At 44.5% G+C, this 20,720-nt stretch overlaps 1 protein-coding gene across 4 annotated transcripts in view; it reads right to left on the bottom strand.

Moving 5' to 3' along the window:
- The window catches only part of ZMYND11 (zinc finger MYND-type containing 11), a 77,943-nt gene that overhangs the window by 30,651 nt on the left and 26,572 nt on the right, over positions 1-20,720 (bottom strand). For all 4 annotated transcript variants that reach the window (XM_069958912.1, XM_069958914.1, XM_069958915.1 and 1 more), the window contains exons 2-4: positions 11,035-11,172; positions 7,781-7,940; positions 3,813-3,866 (exon numbers count right to left, since the gene is read on the bottom strand). In XM_069958912.1, the coding sequence (XP_069815013.1) occupies positions 3,813-3,866; positions 7,781-7,940; positions 11,035-11,168 (348 nt within the window). In that variant the 5' untranslated portion in view covers positions 11,169-11,172. The remainder of the gene's footprint in view (positions 1-3,812; positions 3,867-7,780; positions 7,941-11,034; positions 11,173-20,720) is intronic.

Genomic DNA, 20,720 nt, shown 5'->3' with positions numbered 1-20,720 from the left:
GAATGGGAAAGTAGTAAAATAGTTTAGGGTACGCCTAACATGGTGCACAATATGTGACAATAAATACATTCAATGCAATGCATTTGAAAAGTCTCCACACCCTACACTTTTCCCATATGGATATGCTGTGGCCAAAAAAAAACAGTGCAATAAGTTTTCCCCCATCAATCTACACCCAATACCCCATAATGAGAATGTGAACATAGAATTTCTGCAAAAAATTTAAATTTGGCACGGACATAAGTAAACACAAGATCCAGAGCAAAAGACAGGATCAGCGCTGGTGAAGTTCCTAGTGTAGTTTATTGAAGCCCATAAAACCAACGTGTAGATCACAACAGAAGTCCCATTCTAGGCCAACGCGTTTCTGGTTACCCACCCTTAGTCATGGCTATGCGTTCCTAACCAGAAACGCATTGGCCTAGACTGGGACTTCTGTTGTGAGAAACGCATTGGAACTTAATTGGAAACTTCACCAGCGCTGATTCTGTCTTTTGCTTTGGATTTACTGTACCTTGAAGGGGTGGATCGTGCGCAGAGAGTTCCTTGGAGCGGTGAGCTGGCTATACACTATTAGGCTATGTTCATACAATGTAAAAGAGTGGCTGGGTCACGGAACGGCCCGTCTCAGAAAAGATCACCCCAGCCAGTACTGCAGTACCGGCCGGATGATCTTAAGTGCCACAGAGTTCTGATGCGGGCCCATCCGTGCGCGCCCGCATCAGAACTCCCCACTGCACACTATGGAGCGAGGGATCGGAGCTGCTCGCTCCACTGTGTGCACTGACAGGGTTTTCTATTCAATAAATAGCAGCTGCAGGAAACTGACATGTCAGTTGTTTGCGGCGCCGCTAGGGATCCCGGCCGGAGCGTATGCCATGTGTATACGCTCTGGCTGGGATCCCATAGACGGCAAGGTAACGTTTATTCTCGAAATAATCACAGACGTTGTACAACGGCCGTGGTTTTATGAAAATATACGTTGTGTGAACATAGCCTTAGCTAGTACATAAGTATTCAAACCCTTTGTTGTGACACTTAGTATTTAGCTCCTCCCATTTCTCTTAAAAATCTTTGAGAAGTTTCTGCACCCTGACTGGAGTCACCTGTAGTAAATACAGCTGATTAGACACGCTCCTGTCAATATAATATCTGACAAGTGACAGCGTATTTCAGAGATAGACCAAACCATGAGGAGGAAAAAAAACGGCCTGTAAAGCTCGGATACACGATTGTGTAGAGGCAGTGATCTGGTGAAAGGGTCACTTAAGTTCCCAAGAACACAGTGGCCTCCATCATTCTTACAAGAAGCTAAGAAGATCCTGTGTGCAGATAACAGAAACTTCTAAAAAAATCGACTATGACTGTAGCCTCCACCAATCTGGGCTTTATGGTAGAGTGGCCAGAAAGATATTTCTACTCAGTAAAATATTGAAGTTGCCTGGAGTTTTTGGGGTAAAAAAAAGTAGCCACAGGACTCCTAAACTGTGAGAAACATTAATTTCTGGTTTGGCCATAATTGTAAGCACGAGTGGAGGAAACCAAGAACTGCTCATCACCTGCCCAATCGATACCCACAGTGACACATGGTGGTGGCAGCATCATGGTGTAGCATGGATAGGGAGACTGGTCAGGGTTGAGGAAAAATCTCAGCCAGAGTGTTCTGGACCTCAGACTGGGCTGAAGACAATGACCCTAAGCAGACAGGCAAGACAACACAGGGTCGGCTTAGGGACAACTCTGTGAATGTCCTTGGTGGCCCAGCCACAGCCCTGACCTGAACCCAATGGAACATCTCTGGAGAGACCTGACAATGGCTTCAACCAGGGTCCCCATCCAACTGGACAGAGCTTGAGCTGTAGAGAAGAATGACAGAAACTTCCCACATCCAGATGTGTAAACCTTGTGGCATCATAACCAAGAAGACTGGAGGCTGTAACCCTTACCAAAGGTCCTCCATCCAAGTGCTGAGGAACGGCCCTGAACACTTATGTCAATGCAAACTTTAGCTTTTTCTTTACAGTAAATTAGCAAAGATTTCTCACTTTTTGTGTTTTACCTTTTTTCATTATGGGATATTGACTGCAGAATGTTGGAAGAATTTTTTTTTAACTATTATTTTAGTACAAGGCCGCAACATACCAAAATGTAAAAAAAAAAAGAAAAAAAAAAAGATGAAAGCGTCTGAGAACTCTCTGAATGCATTGCAGTGGGGCTCATGTATAAAAATCTATGCTTAAAAGGGGTATTCCTATCTGGGGTAGTTATGCCCTAACCACAGTAAGAAAAGGATAGGGCATAACAAAGAGATTGTGACAGGAGATGAGCAACCTCGAGCATGCTTGGGTTCGTCCAAACCTAAATTCACGGCATTTGATGCTGGTGGCTGGAGAAGTTAGATGCAGCCCTAAGGCTGCAGGGAAAACGTGGATATGACCATAGACTGTATCCATGTTTTCCAGGACTCCCTAGGGCTTCGTCCAGCTTCTTCAGCTACCAGTAATCAAATGCAAAGCGTTAAGGTGCAGACAAACCAAAGGGGGCTCAAGGTTTCGCTCGTGTCTACTTGTGAGGAGTCCAACCACCGGTCCCCACTGAACAGAGCTGCGAGCCAGATATGCACACTGCAGCTCCATTCATTCTCTATGAAGCTGCCAAAGAGAGCCAAATGCACCTTCAGTGACTGCACAGAGAATGAATGGAGCTGCGGTACCCACATCTCTTTTCAGCAGGGATTGCGAGGGGCTTCTTAGGGTCCTATTCCACGGAGCGATTATCGCCCCGTGGAATAGAGACAACGATCAGCCGAAGATCATCAGCTCATTGTTTATTTAGGGTCAAACCTAAAATCATCGGGCACTGACCGCACATCGCTGCGTGGAATACCGATGCGGCGAGAGCGACCGACGATTTCACAAGCAACATGCTTTACCTAAGTATGTTGCAAGTCTTCAACTGCGCTCTTTCTCCCTCCCGGTCCTGCGCGCAGCAGCAGCTTCGGTGTGGCCTGTCTTAGCTGACAGACCGCGCAGCCAGTCACTGGACAGGACCACCGCGTCCACTGAGTGGCTGAGCGGTCTGTCAGCTCAGACAGGATGCACCGAAGCTGCTGCTGGAGGAAGAAGGAGCGCAGGAGAAGAACTGCAACATTTGTAGGTAACGAATGGTGTTTAAACAAGGGCTGCAAGGATATTGGTAATGATGTCCCTGCAGCCCTCACTAAACGAATATCGGGCTGTGTAATAGGCCCAGTAAACGAGGAATGATCTAGCAGATCGGCGCTCGTTTACATTATTGATCGGGCCCCCATTGGCCCGTGGAATAGGACCCGTAGTTATAACCTAACCTCAGTGGATACAGTATAACTACCCCAGAAGGCAGTACCCCTTTAACAAACTTTACAACCCCTGGAGAACATCCATGCCCCTTATCCATGATCAATACAAGTGTTAGAGTAAAAGGATGGCAAGCAATAGCCTTGCTGATCCTTTGTTACAAACTAGACACTGATCTATACAGTAAATTTACATTCTGGGACATCTGATGATAAAGTATCAGCGGCAACACATTCCAGGCTCTTCCACTTCTGAAGGGTTACAATATGCTGCGGTCTACAGGATCACACCCTACATTACTATTAGTGAGGGGAATTAATAGTGGACTTTAAAGTAGTGTCATTAACCCCAATGCAGACTTGCCTCCCACTTTATCAGGCTACTTCATATAGTCCCACTGCTTTGACTATGGAAAATGACAAAGAAATTGTTGGCTTACATACTTGCAAAGCTCGATATCAAAGCACTTTAACAAACCTCAGGTGAATTCACTGATTTTCCCTCTCTTCCGTGAATTTGGTGATGTTTCATCTGCAATAATTTACAAAAGTGTTGTGCTAAACAGAATTGGCATATTTTGGAGGGGTTGCATAGAAAATCAGGTATAATGAATACATTTGGTAAGAAAAAAAAACAAGAAGAGGGCCCATTGGTTGATTCTGAGGTCAGCAAAAAAAAAAAATATTGAAGGGCCTTAGAGGAGTTTCAACTGGTGTCAGAGAGTTATACAGATTACTCCAACTGGAAAATATTAAGTCTTCCAGTACTTATTAGCGGCTGTATGTCCTGCAGGAAGTGGTGTATTCTTTCCAGTCTGACACAGTGCTCTCTGCTGCCACCTCTGTCCATGTCAGGAACTGTCCAGATCAGCAGCAAATCCTGGTAGAAAACCTCTCCTGCTCTGGACAGTTCCTGACACAAACAGAGGTGGCAGCAGAGGGCACTGGGAAAAAATAGACTTCCTGTAGGACATACAGCAGCTGATAAGTACTGGAACACTTGAGTTTTCTTTTAATTTACAAAGCTGTATAATTTCTGACAACAGTTGATTCAAAACCATTCTTTTTCTTCAGGGTACCCCTTTAAGAATTACCCACATAAAAGATCCTAAGAGGTCACATATGTTTGCATATTCCTGTGTATGACTCAAATGAGTATCGGATACTAACCAATATACTGCATGTGAAGGAGCAGGTTTAGACAACTTTGCACTTATGGCATTGTTACTGAACATAAAGCTGAGGAACCTGATAGAACAGGACGGGTTAGGGCTAAAGTTGAGCAAGTCTACATTAAAGGGGTTATCCAGTGCTACAAAAACATGGCCACTTTCTTCCAGAGACAGCACTACTCTTGTCTCCAGTTCAGGTGCGGTTTGCAATTAAGCTCCATTCACTTCAATGGAACTGAGCAGCAAAACCCCACCCAAGCTGGAGACAAGAGTGGGGCTGTCTCTGGAAGAAAGTGGCCATGTTTTTGTAGCGCTGGAAAACCCCTTTAAGATTGGTCAAACCCAAAGAAAATGAATCAGCCACTGATTTATATAATGCCAACTTTCAACTTTCCAAGTGTTTGGTTCCCCGGAAGAGCCTGGAATAAGACAGTCCTGAGTTTCGCACCAGACTTTTTTTTAAAGGATCAAAACACTTGAAAAGTAAAATGACTTTTAAAGGGGTTATCCAGGCTTAGGAAAACATGGCCGCTTTCTTCTAGAAACAGCACCACCTTTGTCCTCAGTTTGGGTGTGGGGTTTTGCAGCTCAGTTCCATTAAAATGAATGGAGCTGACTTGTAATACCACACACAACCTGAAGACAGGGGTGGTGCTGTTTTTGCAAGAAATTAGCATCTGGGACCGGTTGTTTTATCCCGCTCTGGACCGCCCCGCACATCATGGAATAATTTAACAAACAAAAGTAAAGCTTCCATCTGGTGTCAATCTGCTCTGTAAACTGGAACAGTCACCAGACAAGCTCTGAGCTGTGTCCTCTTTCGCTAATAATACAACTATTGTAGAGGGTTACAGCAGTCAGCTGACGCAATGATTTCTTTGCGATTATAGCAGCCATTTTCCATGGGAAAATTTATTGTTGCCGGGAAGTCCTTCCAGAACAGCACACAATGAAAACACTGAGAAGGCTTACCTGGCGGTGGAAGAAAAATGATAGGGGACGGACATGTAAAACATACACACCTGATCAGACTCATTTATGAGACAATTTTTTTGTTTATTTATACAACTACGACAATAATAATGATACTTACGTCCCCAAAAAAACATATATACTGTATATATATATATATATATATATATATATATATATATATATATATATATATGTGTGTGTGTGTGTGTGTGTGTGTGTGTGTGTGTGTGTGTGTGTGTGTGTGTGTGTGTGTGTGTGTGTACGTACATATGTGTGTATATATACAGTGGTACCTTGGTTTAAGACTGTTATGGTCTAAAAGCTCACAGATTTTCAAAATGTTGACTTGGTTTAAGAGCATTGCTTTGGTTTAAGAGCTCCCTGTACTGGGTGGAAGGGCGAATTGGGGAGGGGCATGGTCTGCATAGCGGGGTCTACAGCAGTGCACTCTGACCCAGGAAGTCTCCCTCACCTTCCAAATCATAGCAGATCCACTTCAGGCTGGGGCTCACATCAGGGGACAGGACTGTGGAGCTAATCTCTTCATAGCTGTAACCCCTCTCTCCCCGGACAGAGAGTGCTGCATGTATGCGCCCACATCTGCCCTGCTCATTACTTTATGTGCCCTGCAGTCTGTCAGTCCTAATTGGTCCATTCTGAACACACGCCCCCTCCCCATTGCTGTCATGTGACCACACAGACCTCTGACAGCAGCCCTGCTTCTCTATTCTAGCCTGTTGTACTACACTACTACATTATGGGGATCTGCAGTTCCATCCTCTATCTATAAACTGAACGGCATGCAGAGAAACTAACACAATAGAATTTGGTACCTGGCCCATACAAGATACATACATTTTATGAATGGATGATATACAGGTCTGCAGAAGTGACTTATATATATATATATATATATATATATATATATATATATATATATATATAATGATTGCAAGCATATCTAAATGTAACAAGCAACAACCATTGCAGTATTAAGCATCCAGTTGGCTTTGGAGTTCAATGACATGAAAAAATCTATTCACTTCTACTATTCCATATATAAGGATGTGTCGTGCTCACTGGACATCGGACAAGAACCACTGCTCCTGTGCTCTAAAACGGGTACATATAAAAAGGTGTTTACTATAGTGATGTTAGCTAACAGAAGATACTATGCTGGTAATACACAGGGAAAACAAAGTTTTGTTTCTTTGTTAGAAAACGACAGGCTACAAACTGTAACCTGATAATGCTGTTGCTGTATGGAAATACATTAAAGTGTCACTGTCGTTAACATTTTTTTTTTTGGAAATCATTAGTATGGGCGATTTAGGAAACTTTGTAATTGGGTTTATTAGACGAAAATGCATTTTTTTTTATCATGAAAAAGCAGTTTGAAGCTCTCCCCCCTGTCTTCATGGTTCTCTATGGAAAGGGGAGGAGTGGAGGGAGAGGAGGCACCAAAACAGGACAAAAAAGAGTTAATTTACAGCTACATCACTGGACTATCTCCTCTGAAGTCAGCACTGACCTCTGAATATCAGCTTTCATACAGCTCCGCTGTGTAATCCTTTGTTCTCTGCTGGCGACTAATCTCCCTCTTCCCCTCTCCATAGGTTACACAGGGCTCGACTGATGTAAAAGAGTCAAGATTTCCTGATAATGAGCAGTAAATAAGAGGGATGGGGGGGGGGGGTACCTAGGAAAAATCTTTTTGAATGAAGATAATGACATATTTGCCTAATAAACCCAATTACAAAGTTTCTTGAAATCGCCTGTACTATTGCTTTATGCAAAAAAACAAACAAAAAAAACGACAAAAACATGACAGTGGCACTTTAAGGGTGCACTCTCACATATAGGATCTGCAGCAGATTTGAAGCCGTAGATATCAATGTGACTAAATGATGGAACAGTGTCAAATCTGCTGCAGATCCTGTACACGTGAATGGATCCTTAATGTATTTTCATGAACTAAGAAGAATGGCCGGTCATATGATTACACAATGTCAAGTTCCAAAATATGCCCATGGTTAAAGGCCCCGATATGGGTAACAGATCTGCACTATGTAATCTCAAAGCATTTCCTAATATATAATTATAAATTTACCAAAGATGAAGTGCACACTTTGAAATTTAAATTACAAGGACAAAAGGAAGCAACGAGGGCAGTATATGTGTAATAAATGAGATGGACAAAAATACCACATTCATAAATCTGTTCATGCCATATAAACACATGTGGGTGTTTGTCTCCTACACAGAGCATTCATCATCTATATATAGGATTAATACTTACAATTTCATCCCCTGGTAACCAGTAACCTTCCTGCTCAATACCAGCTTTAGATCCCTTACATCCGACGGTCAGCGTCTCCACTATCAGGCCGTCTTTTACCGCTAGGCTCAGCTGGCGTGTGATCTCCTTTGGGTGCATGCCATGAACACGGGTCATGTACCTAATGGTAGACAAAGGGAAATAGGGGTTAAAGCGTAACTGTCATGTCAGGGTCATTTTTCTGAAAACAATAAATATCTATAGTACAAGCGATTTTAAGAAACTCTGTAATAGGTTTTATGTACTAAAAGAGTTTCCTTCTGTAGTTAAAGCAATCTCCCAGCCTCCCCCCTCACATCAAATGAAGCAGGATTTCTGTCTCCATTATGTGGCTATGGAGAGGGGAGGGGCTGTTAGGAGTGACTGAGCACGGAGGATTTCTGCACAGCACAACACCCTGCCATCTTCTCTCAGTAAGTTCATAGATAAGCACTGACCTTTCTGACACCTGAATTTAGCGTTTTAGCTGCCCAGAGAGTCTACAAACAGCTGACCTTCATGTCACCTCTTCCTGCTCCCTCATCTCCCTCAGCCCCTCCCCCCTCCATAAGGATAGAATGGAGAGAGCAGAACCCGTCTTCACTGGCTTCTCTGTAATGTGTTTGCCTGATAATGCACAGATAAGAAGTCAGGGGGGGAGGCTGGGAGATTGCTTCTTGAGTACAGAAGGAGGCTTTTTTGGCTGATGAAACCTATTACAGAGTTTCTTAAAATCGCTTATACTACTGATTTCTGCAATAAAAAAAAAACATGACAGTTACGCTTTAAATACAGTCGTTTTCTTTGGACAAAAGAGAGCGGCAATTTCAGTGCAGCAGTTCATAGATCAGGGCATAACTGTTTCCAGGACAATGGATTATGCAGACTTTTTAGGGGGGGCAAAGTAGATTGTCTGAGTCTTCTTACAATTAGGAAAAACCAGGAGATCGTACTGGGAGCAACTTGTTGTTAAAAAGAAGAAGCCCCATAATACATGAATGCTAGTCACACAATCCCATTAAAACTTTGGTTTGGTCGCCTGACAAACACTTTAGGACAGGTCCATACAATCTGTTGAGCAGTGACTACTTAAAGGAAACCTGTCACTAGATTTTACCCCTATAAACTGTACCCACAAGATTGTAGGGTAGAAATGCAAACCCCTTCCTTCCTAAACATATAACTGTGTCAGTGGTGCCACCTACCATACAAAGTCATGCATTGGAATATCCAGGGCTCCTACTAAATCCAACCTAGACCATCTTTGGTTCACTGTCATGGATGATCTTAAACCATACACAGGCCTCTCCAGACGTGTGCGCAGTTTAAAACTTAGTATAATCCAGACATAACTGTGATCATATGTCCACAATTCACTTCTTAATAACACGTATATCTCAGGATTAGAGGTGTGAAAATTTACAGTAAATTCAGATCTAGCTACACTAAGCAGCAATTACTGTGACACTTATCACAGGTCCACTTTTACACTCTCCATGACAGTATATTATACCCACACATACACAGCTCTGCTGCATGCACAAAACACACCCGGCTCTGCTGCATCATACACACTCAGCTCTTCTACATCTTCAAACTAAAAGGACAACTTATACCCAAGCTCATTTCTCCCTGAATACAGAAACATGCTGTGCGACCCAAAAAGTAGTTTTGGGCACTGAAATCTCCCTCAATAGAATTGTAAAAGAAGAAAGAAAATGAAATCCATGACATCTATATGTAATTTATGGCTGTACTGGAAAGGCCCAGTGAGAGCGATATACTGCACCACTGAAAGGGAAATACGTTCCAAGCAGCTTTTAGCAAATAGAATTTTACTTTAATGAGCCTCCTTCCATCTCCCAACAAATATTTCAATTATGAGGTTAGAACGGCGCCCTTGTGTAAAATGTAATCAATAAGCAATAAATTACCATCACAGGGGATGGCTCCATGCCAGGAGCTCAGTCACTGTGCAGCCTCCAGACTATGGGGATAAAGGCGCGGAATGGCGGGTAACTGCAGCCACAAGGACTCCAGCTTAGACTCAGCCAGGTGGGAGATATCAGCAAACACTGGAATATCCCATCCCTCTAATATATAGAATCATAGGAAACCCACTATATCTCTTACTATAACTTCTTTGCCAGGAATAAGAGGCTACCAGTCCCACTATTATAGTAAATCCAGTCGCTAAGCTATAAATTATGTAAGAAGAAGAAGAAAGAAGAAGAAGAAGAAAGAAGAAGAAAGAAGAAGAAAAAGAAGAAGAAGAAAGAAGAGATAATAAGTACCCATAACCATAAGAATATTTAACTGATAAATTAAAGGGGTAGTTCAGAAAAAAAAATTCTTCCAAACAAACTGGTGCCAGAAAGTACAAGAGATTTGTAATTTACTTCTATTAAAAAATCTCAAGTCTTTCAGTACTTATCAGCTGCTGTATGTCCCACAGGAAATCATGTATTCTTTCCAGTCTGGAGAGCAGGAGAGGTTTTCTAAAGGGATTTGGGGATTTTCTGCTGCTCTGGACAGTTCCTGACATGGACAGAGGTGGCAGCAGAGAGCGCTGTGTCAGACTGGAAAGAATACACCACTTAATGCAGGGCATACAGAAGCTGATAAGTACTGGAAGACTGGAGATATTTTACAAATGTCTGGCACTTTCTGGAATCAGTTGATTTGAAAGAATTTTTTATTTTTTTTGTGAACTACCCCTTTAATCTCCAAAGCTGGGGGTGTAAAAAGCGTATCACTATAAGTAACTCAAGAGTTACAGAAACAGCACAGATTGCTGTTTTAGGCCTCATTAACATGCTCAGTAATTTTTCAGGCCTGTAAATTATGTTCGCAATTCGCAAAAAAATTGTGCATAGTGAATCTGTAAGACATATTATTGGTGGATTCGGAAAAAATGGGAATGTGATTTACAGAATGCATGAATAAGGCCTTACGCTGTGTATGCATATCACCATTAACGTCATTAAGAGTCATGTAAACTGCATGAACTTGGCTCTTTTCGGCTTCTAGACCTCTGTGGTGGCCACAACAAGAAGGCCGTCGCTCTCTATATAGGTGTGGGTCGCTGTATGTGATATCAGACATTTATGGCACAACCCGTTGATAACCCATAAAGGTCTTAGATGGAAATATACCGTTAATATACAGCAAGACAACCTGTTTTACCATAGGCATATTCCCAATAAGCAGGAATTCTTGTAGGAAAAGTGACTTACTTAGTAATTCGATCGATATTTGCGATCTGTTTCTGATTTCTGATCACCTCTATAGCTGTCCATAAGTACTGAATAACTTTCGTATCCGCTTGTCGCCTCTTTGTTAGACGGGCCATGCTCTTATCCGGCTTCATTGACCTGCAAATCATTGAAATGAAAGAGAAACCTTTAGGTGGTCAAGTAATACAGTGTTCTACAATCACTCCTCGTAATGTTACATTTCTTTTAACAGCAAAAACAAGACTCAAGAATAATATAGCAATGCCGTCCCTAAAACGCAACAGAAGAGAACCCTGGAACCAGCGTGCACAGGTCGGTCATCTCTCCTTTAAAGAAGCACAAAATATTATTGCACCCCCCCCCCCCCCCAGTAGGTGCTGGCACGTATACTCACCGCAGTTGATCAGTGTCCCGCGGTGCGGCTTCGTTCCGGTCCCGCGGCGCCGTTCAAATCCATCGCGCATTCACTTCAGCCTCTGCAGTGACTCCTCTTCTGTGTCTTGTGATGGAACGCCGGAAGTCACGTGCTTCCATAGAGAATGCACTGAAACGTGTGAGTTCCAGCGTATAATCACAGGAGAGAGAAGAGGAGTCACTGCAGAGGCTGAAGTGAGCGCGCACCGGATTTGAATGGCGCTGCGAGACCGGAATGAAGCCTAACCACGGGACACTGATCAGCTGCGGTGAGTACACGTGCCAGCGCCTACCGGGGGGGGTCAATAATAATTCTTTGTGAACTGCCTCTTTAAGGTGTGTTCCCATCTGAGCTTGTTATCCCCTATTCATAGTAGCAGGCTGATCACTGTTGGTCAAACTAACAGGACTCCACCGCCATTGGCTTGCAACGGACTGCTCAGCCCTGCACTTTATTCATTCATTCTCTATGGGGCTGCTGAAAGCTTCTGAGCACTGAACTTGGAAGCATTCAGTCCTATAAAGAACCAATGGGCCACAAGCTGCTGTGGCCCTATGAGCGCTCCATTCATTGAAAGCCAATTGTGTACCCATTCTGGGGTGGGATCAGAGGGGTCTGTCAACCCCCCAGCAATCAGCTCAGATGAGTATATTCCTTTAAAGGGGTTTTCTCAAAAAGCAAAGGTGGTAAAATCAGATGTGTACCACATACACTCACCAGCCACTTTATTAGGTACACCATGCTAGTAACGGGTTGGACCCCATTTTGCCTTCAGAACTGCCTCAATTCTTCGTGGCATAGATACAACAAGGTGCTGGAAGCTTCCTCAGAGATTTTGGTCCATATTGACATGATGGCATCACACAGTTGCCGCAGATTTGTCGGCTGCACATCCATGATGCGAATCTCCCGTTCCACCACATCCCAAAGATGCTCTATTGGATTAAGATCTGGTGACTGTGGAGGCCATTGGAGTACAGTGAACTCATTGTCATGTTCAAGAAACCAGTCTGAGATGATTCTAGCTTTATGACATGGCGCATTATCCTGCTGAAAGTAGCCATCAGATGTTGGGTACATTGTGGTCATAAAGGGATGGACATGGTCAGCAACAATACTCAGGTAGGCTGTGGCGTTGCAACGATGCTCAATTGGTACCAAGGGGCCCAAAGAGTGCCAAGAAAATATTCCCCACACCATGACACCACCACCACCAGCCTGAACCGTTGATACAAGGCAGGATGGATCCATGCTTTCATGTTGTTGACGCCAAATTCTGACCCTACCATCCGAATGTCGCAGCAGAAATCGAGACTCATCAGACCAGGCAACGTTTTTCCAATCTTCTACTGTCCAATTTCAATGAGCTTGTGCAAATTGTAGCCTCAGTTTCCTGTTCTTAGCTGAAAGGAGTGGCACCCGCTGTGGTCTTCTGCTGCTGTAGCCCATTTGCCTCAAAGTTGGCCGTACTGTGCGTTCAGAGATGCTCTTTTGCCTACCTTGGTTGTAACGGTTGGCTATTTGAGTCACTGTTGCCTTTCTATCAGCTCGAACCAGTCTGCCCATTCTCCTCTGACCTCTGGCATCAACAAGGCATTTCCGCCCACAGATCTGCCGCTCACTGGATGTTTTTTCTTTTTCGGACCATTCTCTGTAAACCCTAGAGATGGTTGTGTGTGAAAATCCCAGTAGATCAGCAGTTTCTGAAATACTCAGACCAGCCCTTCTGGCACCAACAACCATGCCACGTTCAAAGGCACTCAAATCACCTTTCTTCCCCATACTGATGCTCGGTTTGAACTGCAGGAGATTGTCTTGACCATGTCTACATGCCTAAATGCACTGAGTTGCCGCCATGTGATTGGCTGATTAGAAATTAAGTGGTAACGTGCAGTTGGACAAGTGTACCTAATAAAGTGGCCGGTGAGTGTACATATACACAGTATGTAAAAGAGTACAATGAAAATTACCTACATCATTGTACTGTTCTTTTCCCCCATGGATCTGATCATTTCCTGGTTTCCTATTTGAACTGTGACCCTGCTATTGCTATCCATCACGGCACACACTACCCTCCTTACAAACACATTGTAGACTAGTGAGCAATATTCAGTCAAACTGAGCATGCTCAACCAACTTAGTAGATGCACTACGATGTCATAACCAAAAGAAACAGGGCACAGCAAAGAAGGCATATATATATATATATCCTAAACAGCAGATCTTCAGAAATTCATGTACGTTTGAAAAATGGTAATTCTTGAACATACTTAACCCCTTAGTGACCGCCGATACGGCTTTTTACGGCGGTCACTAAGGGTCCTTATTCTGCTGCCATCAGCTTTTTACGGCGATGGCAGAGAATAAGGCTGCGGGGCCGGGACGGCCCCCACCCCATCCCCCCGGCTACCGGAGGTACCTGAGGGGTTGGGGCAGTGTGTGGGGTCCGTCCCGCCCCCCCCCCCCCCCCCCTAACCGACGATCGCCGCTATTAACGTTATAGCGGCGGCCGTCGGTAAAGGGGATTACCGGTGCTGCCGCCGCCTTTCATTTCCCCCCGCCGTGAATCTACGGCGGGGGGAGATGAAATAAGTGTCCCCCAGACCTCAGATCAGCCCCCCCTAGTAGGGTGATCACTAACCCCCCTCCCCCGGCGGCCATCATTTCCAAGATGGCCGCTGCCATCGCTGTGAACCGACTAATGTCGGTTCACAGCGATGGAAAAGTTAAAATGAATGAAAGCCCCATGCTCTCCGCCACCGGAGGTAGCGGAGAGCATGGGGCAGTCATCGGGGACCCCCCTGTTGGGTCCCGGTACAAGCGATCAGCGGTATATACTATATACCGCTGATCGCTTGTACCATTTGCTCCTGGCACTTTTTATCCCCTGTCACCATGAATGATTGGTGACAGGGGATAAAAAGTGATGTCCCCCCACCCCCCAAGTCGCCCCCCACCCCCCCTGTCACCCCCCTTCCCCATATACTCACCTGATCCTGGAGCTCCTTCCTCCTCGACATCCTGGCTGGTTATGAAGTGCGCATGCGCTTCACAACCAGCCAACTCTGAAAATTTAAAGTGACAGAGACCAATTTGGTCTCTGTCACTGAACTATGATTACTGAGATAGAAAATATCACAGTAATCATAGTAATACAGTGAAAATGAATATGTAAAGTACAAAAAGTGACAAACATACAAAAAAATAAAACACACACTTTTTATTATAGTAATAATTGCAGTTTACTCCCAAATTACCTCTAACCCCTCCCCAGATTACCCGTAACCACCGCACGTTGCCCGTAACCACCGCACGTTGCCCGTAACCGCTGCACGTTGCCCGTAACCGCCGCACGTTGCCCGTAACCACCGCAAATTGCCAGTGACCCCCTCCCGATTGCCCATAACCACCCCAAATTACATGTACCCACCCCAGATTACCTATAAGCACTTCAGTTTATCAGTAACAATCCCAGATTGTCTGTAACCCTTCCAGGTTGCACATAACCCCCCCAGGTTCCCCGTAATCATGCCAGATTACATGTAACCCCCCCAGATTGCACGTAACCACGCCACGATGCCTCTGACCACCGCACGTCGCCTCTGACCACCGCACGTCGCCTCTGACCACCGCACGTCGCCTCTGACCACCGCACGTCGCCTCTGACCACCGCACGTCGCCTCTGACCACCGCACGTCGCCTCTGACCACCGCACGTCGCCTCTGACCACCACACGTCGCCTCTGACCACGCCACGGCGCCTCTGACCACCCCAAATTGCCAATTACCCCCTCCAGATTGCGGTGCCCATGCCAGATTACAGGTATCCACCCCAGATTGCCTATAAGAACTTCAGTTTATCCGTAACCACCCCACATTGCCCGTAACCACCCCAGATTGTCTGTAAGCACTGCAGGTTGCCCGTAACCACCCCACCTTGCCCGTATCCACCCCAGATTGTCTGTAAGCACTGCAGGTTGCCCGTAAACACCCCACGTTGCCCGTAACCACCCCAGATTGTCTGTAAGCACTGCAGGTTGCCCGTAACCACCCCACGTTGCCCGTATCCACCCCAGATTGTCTGTAAGCACTGCAGGTTGCCCGTAACCACTCCACGTTTCCCGTAACCATCCCAGATTGTCTGTAAGCACAGCAGGTTGCCCGCAACCAGCCCACGTTGCCTGTAACCAGCCCACGTTGCCTGTAACCACCACACGTTGCCGTAACCACAGCAGGTTGCCCGTGACCACCACACGTTGCCCATAACCACCCCACGTTTCCCGTAACCATCCCACGTTGCCTGTAACCACCCCAGGTTGCCGTAACCACAGCAGGTTGCCCGTGACCACCCCATGTTGTCCGTAACCACCCTAGATTACCTGTAACCACCTCAGGTTGCCCATAACCACCCTTGGTTGCCCGTAACCACCCCACATTACCTGTAATCTCATTTTTTTTATTTTATTTTAGTAACTGCGCTATTCTAATAACCATTACTAGCTGCGGTTTTGCTCCTGTAAATTGGCGCTCCTTCCCTTCTGAGCCCTGCTGTGTGCCCATACAGTGGTTTATGCCCACATATGGGGTACCGTTGTACTCAGGAGAACCTGTGTTACAGATTTTGGGGTACGTTTTCTCTCCTGGTTCTCGTCAAATTGAGAAATTTCAAACTAAACCAACATATTATTGGAAAAATTCGAGTTTTTCATTTTTACTGGCCAATTTTGAATACTTTCCTCTAATACCTGTGGGGTAAAAATGGTCACCACACCCCAAGATAAATTCTTTGAGGGGTGCACTTTCCAAAATGGGGTGACTTTTGGGGGGAATCTATTCTGCTGACACTACAGGGGCTCTGCAAACGCACCTGGCGCTCAGAAACTTCTTCAGAAAAATCTGCACTGAAAATGCTAATTGGCGCTCCTTCCCTTCTGAGCCCCGCTGTGTGCCCATGCAGTGGTTTATGCCCACATATGGGGTACCGTTCTACTCAGGAGAACCTGCTTTACATATATTGGGGTGACATTTCTCTCCTGTTCCTCGTGAAATTGAGAAATTTCAAACTAAAGGAACATATTATTGGAAAAAATCGAGTTTTTCATTTTTACTGTCTACTTTTGAATACTTTCCTCAAATACCTGTGGGGTCAAAATGGTCACCACACCCCAAGATGAATACTTTGAGGGGTGCACTTTCCAAAATGGAGTGACTTATGGCGAGATTTTACTCTGCTGGCACTACAAGGGCACTGCAAACGCACCTGTCGCTCGGAAACTTCTGCAGCAAAATCTGCATTGAAAAAGCTAATTGGCGCTCCTTCCCTTCTGAGCCCTCCTGTGTGCCCATACAGTGGTTTACGCCCACATATGGGGTACCATTGTACTCAGGAGAACCTGCGTTACAAATTTTGGGGTACTTTTTTCCTTTTGTTCCTCGTGAAATTGAGAAATTTCAAACTAAACGAACATATTATTGGAAGAATTCGAGTTTTTCATTTTTACTGTCTTCTTTTGAATACTTTCCTGTAATACCTGTGGGGTCAAAATGGTCACCACACACCAAGATGAATTCTTTGAGGGGTGCACTTTCCAAAATGGGGTGACTTATGGGGGGTTTTCTCTCTGCTGACACTACAGGGGCACTGCAAACGCACCTGGCGCTCAGAAACAAAAAATTGGCGCTCCCTTTGGGAGCGCCAATACAGTGGCCCATACAGTGGTTTACGCCCACATATGGGGTACCGTTGTACTCAAGAGAACCTGCATTACAAATTTTGGGGTGCTTTTTGTCTTATATTCCTTTTGAAAATGAGAAACTTTAATCTAAACGTATATATTATTTCCATTTTTTTACTGCCTAATTGTGAATACTTTCCTCCAGCCCCTGTAGGGTTAAAATGCTCATTATACCCCTAGATTAATTCTTTAAGGTGTGTAGTTTCCAAAATGGGGTCACTTATGGGGGTTTTCAGGATACCAGACTTCTAAATCCATTTAAAAAAAGAACTGGTCCCTAAAAAAATCAGTTTCACGAAAATGTGATAATTTGCTGATAAATTTCTAAGCCCCATAACACCCTAAAAAAGTAAAATATGTTTACCAAATTATGCCAGAATATAGAGGACATATTGGTAATGTGACTTAGTAACTAATTTATGTGCTACGACTTTCTTTTTTTAGAAGCAGAGAATTTCAAAGTTCATAAAATGCAAATTTTTTAAATTTTTCATATTTTGATGTTTTTCACAAAAAACACACAAAGTAGTGACCAAATTTTGCCACTAACATAAAGTGCCATATGTCACGAAAAAACAATCTCAGAATCGCTAGCATACGTTAAAGCATCACTGAGCTATAAGAGCATAAAGTGAGACAGGTCAGATTTTGAAAAATTAGCCTGGTCATTAAGGCCCAAACTAGCTGCAGCACGAAGGGGTTAAAAGCATCCACATGGCCGTAACAACCTGAAGACTTAATTTAATAGGTGATTAAAAGGGTTGGCAACTTTATAGTAAAATTGCTCAGTGTACAGTAGAAAGTGTAGTCACTGTATATACTGACAGCAGCTCCCTGTGTACTTCATACAGCTAATATTAGACTCCTCCCCTCCAGGCTGTGCTGCCCTGCTCTGTGGTGATTCTGTCCATAAGATGACCATGCTCCGCCCCCAGTGTCCACCACTGAGCCTGTATATGCCTATGGAGGACACAGGAGGCGTGGCATGGTCACATGCTCCTCCATGTCGTCCATCTTATGGACAGAAACACCACGGAGCAGGACTGCTCAGCCTGGAGAAGGGGAGTCTGATTTTAGCTCTATGAGGTACACAGGGAGCTGCTGTCAGTATGTACAGTGAGTACACTGAGCAATTTTACTATTAAGTGGCCAACCCCACTTAAAGGGTAAAATATGAACAAAAAAAGCAAAAAAAAAAAACAAAAAAAAAAAAAAAAACCTTGAAACTGAGTAGGTCCTGAAGGGCCAAACAGTCCTGGGCATTAAGGGGTTAATCTCTCATGAAGAGTATCTGGAGAAGCGCTGTCTAACAATTGTCATCCAGGCTTACATGTATCCATAGAGACCGCTAACAAAACAAGTCAATAAAATACAGGCCAAAAATAACACTTCCCATAACAATGCGCTGGTCGGGATAGATTGGTACCAGGACATTGACCGGCCCCCGGGGGATACATTACAGTTCTGCACTGGATCACGGGGTCATGGACAAGAAGCTGCAGATGTAAACGCATCAGGAGACGGATGAACCAAAATAATCTGACACTGTCACAACTCTGCAAAACTACTGGGATTTACCCCCCTGAGGGCGAGGTGAGATAAACACGAGACATTATCACCTGGGAGACAAACAGCTCATTATATCAGCGTAATACAGGCTGGACCATAGGTCTAATGGAGGGACAGAGCCCGAGATCTAGGGATTTATGAACATAAAATACTATTATGACCTCCTCCTTGCCCTAACAGCTATGTAACAGGGTCAGCAGTCTGTAACCTGGATTGCAGCTGACGGATTCCATTTCAGAAGGCCACATGCAGCAGCTTAAAACGACTCTGTACCCACAATCTGACCCCCCAAACCCCTTGTACCTTCAGATAGCTGCTTTTAATCCAAGATTTGTCCTGGGGTCCGTTCAGCAGGTGATGCAGTTATTGTGCTAAAAAACAACTTTTAAACTAGCAGCCCCGTGCTCAACAGGCGTGGCCTAGATTGTGGATGCATTAGGCTGGCACCGCCTCTCTGTCCCTCCTCCCCGGCCTCCTCATCATTAGGAATGCTCCAGGCAGATTGTCTTCTATTCATCAGCTGTGTGAATACTGAACATGGGCTGGATCGTTAAGACACCTGTGCAGTGTCCAGCATGTAGAAAATGTTCCAGTGGCATTCCTAATGATGAAGAGGGTGGGGAGGAGGGGCGGAGGGGTGGTGCAAAGTTTGGCACAGGCTGTAAGTTTAAAAGTATTTTTTTAGGACAATAGCCGCATCACCTGCCGAACGGACCCCAGGGCAGATCCTGGATGAAAAGCAGCTATCCGAAGGGGTGTCAGATTGTGGGTACAGAGTCGCTTTAAGTGCAGCCAAGGGCCACAAATGCATTTTAAAGGGGTTGTCCAGTGAAAATCTTTCAAATCAACTGGTTTCAGAAAGTTATATATATTTGTAATTTACTTCTATTTAAAAATCTCAAGTCTTCCCATACTTATCAGCTGCTGTATGTCCTGCAGGAAATGTTGTTTTCTTTTCAGTCTCACACAGTGCTCTCTGCTGCCCCCTCTGTCTATGACAAGAACTGCCCAGAGTAGTAGAAAATCCCCATAGAAAACCTTTCCTGCTCTGGACAGTTCCTGACATTAACAGAGATGTCAGCAGAGAGCACCGTGTCAGACTGAAAAGAAAACATAATTTCCCGCAGGACATTCAGCAGCTGATAAGTATGGGAAGATTTGAGATTTTTAAATAGAAGTAAAATTACAAATCTATATAACTTTCTGACACCAGACGATCTGAAAGAAAAAGATTTTTGCTGGAGTACCCCTTTAATCTATGTACACTATGGAATACAGACAGGATGCATCTAGACACAACAACCCCTGTGATGTGGATGTGACATCTATATAATGGCGGTATATTAGTGCAGGACGTCCTGCCATGACTTCTGCTCTTGCTTCAGGGGAAAGAGATCTACAAAAACATCAAGGCAGTAACCAGCGCGCATGCAGCTATAACTGTGCGGTACTGATGCCACATTGTCACTGGCAGTACTGTACCCGTTACCACACTAGAATAAGAAAGGGGAAATAGGGGTTTCCTTCTCCCCTCTGCTGGAACATAGACAAGCTCTCCGGAACGTTTTGCAGAGAAGTCAACCCACTTAAGTGACAGAGGAAGTCAGCGATATCTTGTCTGACCACGTATAAGTGTATTTATAACAAGACGTAAAAAACAGTATAAAAAAGTCTAAAAAGGAAGCCTGGAATAACCATGGCAGCCTTTTGTTTCAGTGGCTTATAGCTTGTCCAGGCAGCTATAACTCCAACCACCAGGGGTATTCCCATCTCAACTAACCATTTCAGATACATTTATATCCTCATACGCTGCTCTTTCTTATTGTTGACAGCTCATTGTCTAGGTTACCGACCACCACTCTGCTCTAAAAGCAGTGGTCTAGCTGTACCAACATATATATGTTACACAGTGTATATACTGTACTTCTATGCGCTCTTGATGGCCTATTCTTATGATACCTGATGGGT

This window comes from Dendropsophus ebraccatus, chromosome 2 (genome assembly GCF_027789765.1).
Source record: "Dendropsophus ebraccatus isolate aDenEbr1 chromosome 2, aDenEbr1.pat, whole genome shotgun sequence".
Taxonomy (NCBI): domain Eukaryota; kingdom Metazoa; phylum Chordata; class Amphibia; order Anura; family Hylidae; genus Dendropsophus; species Dendropsophus ebraccatus.
This window is presented reverse-complemented; position numbering and strand designations above follow the sequence as displayed.